Below are 4,682 nucleotides of genomic sequence, written 5' to 3'. Positions count from 1 at the left end.
GCCCTGTGCCCCCTCCTCCAGGCAGACCCCCAGCCCAGCCCTGTGCCCCCTCCTCCAGGCAGTCCCCCCAGCCCTGCCCTGCGCCCCCTCCTCCAGGCAGCCTCCTAAGCCGAGCCCACCTAGTGATGTCGGGCGCCCTGTGTCTGCCCAGGGGGCCGGGTCCTGGAGGTGGGCTTTGGCATGGCCATCGCAGCGTCGAAGGTGCAGGAGGCGCCCATTGATGAGCACTGGATCATCGAGTGTAATGACGGCGTCTTCCAGCGGCTCCAGGACTGGGCCCCGCGGCAGACACACAAGGTGCCCCTCTGCCCGCAGGCCCTCCAGGATCCCCACTCCTTGGGGTGAGGGCACTGCTTCCTGGGGGTTGGGGGCCTGGGGCTGCCAGAGATGGAGGAGATGGTCTTCTCTCTCGGGAGTCCCCCGGCCGCTCCCTTTCTGCAGGTGGGGAGATCCTGGGGACCTCTCTACCCTGTCCACTTTTTCTTTTCCCCTCTTCAAGGTCGTCCCCTTGAAAGGCCTGTGGGAGGATGTGGCGCCCACCCTGCCTGACGGTCACTTTGATGGTGAGGGGTGAGGGGACGTATCACAGGGTGGGCCTCCCAGCTCCACTGCAGCCCTTCCTTTGCTTGTGGGGGGCCCTCTGATGTGCACTGGGGGGACAGAGCCCAGGTGGGTGTGGGCCTGGCTGTGAGGGCTGGCAGGGCACTGGGGATGGGCATGCTCACGGAGGAGCCCTGGAGGCAATCTTGGAGTTCTCAAGCCCACGTGGGAGCCCCACCTCTGTCCACGGCCCCGTCTCACTGCACCTCCACCTGCTCGGGGATGAGCAGGGTGAGGCTGGGCGAGGTAATGAACCCGGCCATGACTGCGTGGGCTTCTGTCCTCCATGCAGGGATCCTGTACGACACGTACCCACTCTCGGAGGAAACCTGGCACACACACCAGTTCAACTTCATCAAGGTGATTCTGACTTGCTGGGATGCTGGAGGCCCTCGGGGAAGCCCCTCTGCCCACACCCCCACCTCCGTTCTGACCACTGGCCACTCCCCTTCCACAGAACCACGCCTTTCGTCTGCTAAAGCCGGGGGGTGTCCTCACCTACTGCAACCTCACCTCCTGGGGGGAGCTGATGAAGTCCAAGTACTCAGACATCACCACCATGTTTGAGGTGCGCCCACCTGGAGTTCCCTGTGGGTCTTCAGGCAGTGACCTTGGGTGGGGGTGGGAAGGGACTGCTGGAGCCACCTTGCTACCTGGGGAGGGTCCCTTCCTGACCCCCTGGGTGGGCTGGACTGTGCTGGTTCATTTAGAAACCAAAGTCCTTTGCCTGGCGCGGCAGCTGCCAGGAGTGGTGGCTCAGGTCTGTAATCTCAGCACTGTGGGAGGCTGAGGTGGGCAGATTGCTTGAGCCTAGGAGTTCAAGACCAGCCTGGGCAACAGAGCAAGACCTCATCTTTACTAAAAAAATACAAAAAACTAGCTGGGTGTGCTGGTGTGCACCTGTACTCCCAGCTACTTGGGAGGCTGAGGTAGGAGGGTTGCTTGAGCCCAGGAGGCAGAGGTTGCAGTGAGCCAAGATCGAACCACTGCACACCAGCATGGGCAACAGAGCCAGACCCTGTCTCAAGAAAAAAAAAAAAAAAAAAAAAAAAAAGAAATCAGGCTGGGCATGGTGGCTCACACCTGTGATCCCAGCACTTCAGAAGGCCAAGGCGGGTGGATCACTTGAGCTCAGGAGTTTGAGCCTAGCCTAGCCAACATGGCAGAATCCCGTCTCTACCAAAAATACAAGCTAGCCAGGCGTGGTAGTGGGCGCCTGTAATCCCAGCTACTCGGGAGGCTGAGGCATGAGAATCACTTGAACCTAGGAGGCAGAGGCTGCTGTGAGCCGAGATCGCACCATTGCACTACAGCCTGGGCGACAGACCCAGACTCCATCTCAAAAAAACAAAAACAAAATAGAAATCAGAGTCCCTCACCAGCTCAACAACCTCCCATGGCTCCCCAGTGCCCTGTGGTTCGGCCCAAGCCCCTCGTGTTCCCCTCTCTCTAGCCGCCTCCACCTGGCTGTCTTCGCTGGTTCAGTAGTGTTTGTCTGGCTGTTCCCTCTGCCGGGTGGAGGCGGCCTGTCTGAGAAGGGCTCTATGTGGTTGCCCTGGGCCGCTGTTGTGAGAGCCGGCTGGGTGCCTGTGGCCCTTGGGGCAGTTTTTCTTCGAAAATGGGAACTAATGGCCTGTCTTCTTTTTCTGTCGTGATTCTTTGGCTCCATCCGCCATACTGGCAAGGTCTGGAAAACTGTGGAGTAGGTGCCCCGGGGATGGCTTGAGCCCGGTGATGCTGGTGTGGGGCTGGGGTTCCAGGACAGCCCGGCAGCTGCTGCCGCCACTGGGGAGCTGGAGATTCCCATTCGCACCTGGGCTTCCAGGGCTGCCCTACCACATGCCTCACGGCAGCTGCAGCCGCCCAGCCGGGCCTTGCCATTTGTAAACACTCTTCAATGAGGGGAGGGTGCATGTGACCCCCATGGCCCTCAGAGGTGACCTGGCACCATCCCCGACCAGGAGACACAGGTGCCTGCGCTGCTGGAGGCCGGCTTCCGGAGGGAGAACATCCGTACCGAGGTGATGGCGCTGGTCCCACCGGCCGACTGCCGCTACTACGCCTTCCCGCAGATGATCACGCCCCTGGTCACCAAGGGATGAGCCCCCACCCCGGCCCGGGCACACCTGTGCCCTCCTCCGTGCCTTCCTGGCCGGGAGTCTAGGCTCTCCCGCCAGCCCCGGGCTGATCCCAGCTGTGTCACCAGCAGCTTTCCCAGCTTCTCTGTGAGGGGTCACACTGCCCGCTGCCGCTGCCGGGTCTCTGAGGTGAAGTAAACACCGGCGCTGGCTTGGGTGGTCTGTCCACAGTGAGTGTTGTGACTGTTCCTTCCAGCGGCTGCTCCCTCACCTCCCGCCCATCCCACGGACACAGGAAAAGCGGGTGACTCCCCTCCAGGTTTCTGAGCGGCCCCAGGATCCCCCCACCCCGCACTGTCTTGCCCATGGCAGACATCTCCAGCCGATGCCAGATGTCCCTTCCTCAGACGAAAGCCACTTGACCCTTTACAGTGGGGTCAGGGTCTCAGAGGGTGGCAGCGTCATGGCCGAGTGAGACAAGGACCCTTGCCCACCCCAGGCAGGAGCCCGCTTCTCTGCCCGCCCTGGCACACCCTGAGCTCCCTCCTCCTGCCTCAGGAGCGGCGTGGCTGCTGACAGCCCCGTGCCCCGAGCCTCCCATTTCCAGATGTTGTTTCCTCTCGGGAGGCATCAACCCCGCTGGGCCCAGTGCAGGGGTAGCCCCACCTGCCCAACCCCAGGAACATCCCGGGTCCTGCCTGTCCGTGCCCTTGTGCCCAGCTGGTCACCCCATGCCTCCCGCTTTGCCCCCTGCGTCCACGCGCATGCAGCCCGCCCATCTTCCTGGGGCCGTCCTGCCCGCCTTCTCCACTGACCTCTGTGCCCTGAGAGAAGGCCGGCTCCTGTGCTCTGCACTCCGGCCCGGGACTGCCGTTCCGCTGGCAGATGCCCCGTCCCCACCCCCGCATGTCCTGCCTCCAGGCTGGGCGCCTGCTCCCCACCCCCGCCCCCGTCTCCTGGGACCCATCCCAGCCTGGCCTGTCACAACTGCCGGTTCCCAGCACTGTCCTGCTGTGCAGCACGCATGCAGGGTGGGCCTGCAGAGCGGGGTCTCCAGCACCGGTGGCGTCTGGCGCTGAACACAGGAAGACGGGACGTTTGTTGAATGAATGCACGTCCCTGGTGAGGACTGGACTTCGACGGATGAAGGGGCTGGTGGGGTGAAGCCAGGGTCCCCCGAAAGCCCTGGGTGGAGAGGGTCCCCAAAGTGGGGTCAGACAGCCAGTGAGGCTCACAGCCCTGCCCTGCAGCCCTTTGGTGTGGACCAGGTGCCACCTCCCCATCTCCCTGGCCTCAGCCCGCAGCTAACCAGCCCATCCCACTGCCTGGAAATGGGCCAGAGGGCAGTGGCGACCTGCCCAAGTTCACACGCAGGCCACAGGCCACACTCTGAACCCCGGGGCAGGCTCAGACGGGCTCTGCTCAGCCTGCCTTAAGGCACAGTGGGAGACTGAGTCAGGGCCCTCCCAGGAGGGAAGGGTGCGGGGCCTTCCATGCTCGGGACTTTGGGCCGCAACATCCACACCAGGGTCTTCACAGAGCAGCAGGAAAGGACCTGCTGGCAGGCACAGTGCCCGTCCCTGCCCCTGGCTCTGCTCCAACCACCCTCAACCCAAGGGCGGCACGCTGCTGGGGGTCTGTGGTCCCCCCAGGTCCCCAGCTCCTTTCACCCACACACCACACGGGGAGGCAGCGGCCTGAGGGCAAATTTATTGACAACCTCACGGGACAAAAGCAGGCTGGGGACAGGACGGCGACAGGCTCCGGTGGCAGTGGCGGCACTACCTGCGGTACCAGATCTGCACCTTCCGCTCCCGCTTGATCTTCCTCTGCAGCTGCAGGATGCCGTAGAGCAGGGCCTCGGCCGTGGGTGGGCAGCCTGCAGGGACCTTGCCTCAGTCTCCCTTCCCGCAGCCAGAGCCTGCCTGACCACGTGCACAGCGCAGCCGGCTCGACTTTTGAGGGGCCTCCCGTGCCGGCCTGAAGGTAGAGGCTGGCAGCCCA

At 63.4% G+C, this 4,682-nt stretch overlaps 2 protein-coding genes across 2 annotated transcripts in view; one reads left to right on the top strand and one right to left on the bottom strand.

The window, feature by feature from the left end:
• GAMT (guanidinoacetate N-methyltransferase) overlaps window positions 1-2,839 on the top strand; it is a gene marked incomplete at its 5' end in the record, with an annotated part of 4,882 nt that extends 2,043 nt beyond the window's left edge. The window contains 5 exons of the mRNA XM_011997466.1: window positions 152-297; window positions 500-563; window positions 893-960; window positions 1,058-1,168; window positions 2,562-2,839. Coding sequence (XP_011852856.1) covers window positions 152-297; window positions 500-563; window positions 893-960; window positions 1,058-1,168; window positions 2,562-2,702 — 530 coding nt within the window. The remainder of the gene's footprint in view (window positions 1-151; window positions 298-499; window positions 564-892; window positions 961-1,057; window positions 1,169-2,561) is intronic.
• A 1,525-nt stretch (window positions 2,840-4,364) lies between these two features.
• NDUFS7 (NADH dehydrogenase (ubiquinone) Fe-S protein 7, 20kDa (NADH-coenzyme Q reductase)) overlaps window positions 4,365-4,682 on the bottom strand; it is a 12,216-nt gene continuing 11,898 nt past the window's right edge. Inside the window, exon 8 of the mRNA XM_011997407.1 lies at window positions 4,365-4,557. Coding sequence (XP_011852797.1) covers window positions 4,460-4,557 — 98 coding nt within the window. The 3' untranslated portion in view covers window positions 4,365-4,459. The remainder of the gene's footprint in view (window positions 4,558-4,682) is intronic.

Source organism: Mandrillus leucophaeus, unplaced genomic scaffold, assembly GCF_000951045.1.
Source record: "Mandrillus leucophaeus isolate KB7577 unplaced genomic scaffold, Mleu.le_1.0 Scaffold54, whole genome shotgun sequence".
Classification (NCBI taxonomy): domain Eukaryota; kingdom Metazoa; phylum Chordata; class Mammalia; order Primates; family Cercopithecidae; genus Mandrillus; species Mandrillus leucophaeus.
Note: the sequence above shows the minus strand (reverse complement) of the source record. Positions and strands in the feature narration are given on the sequence as shown.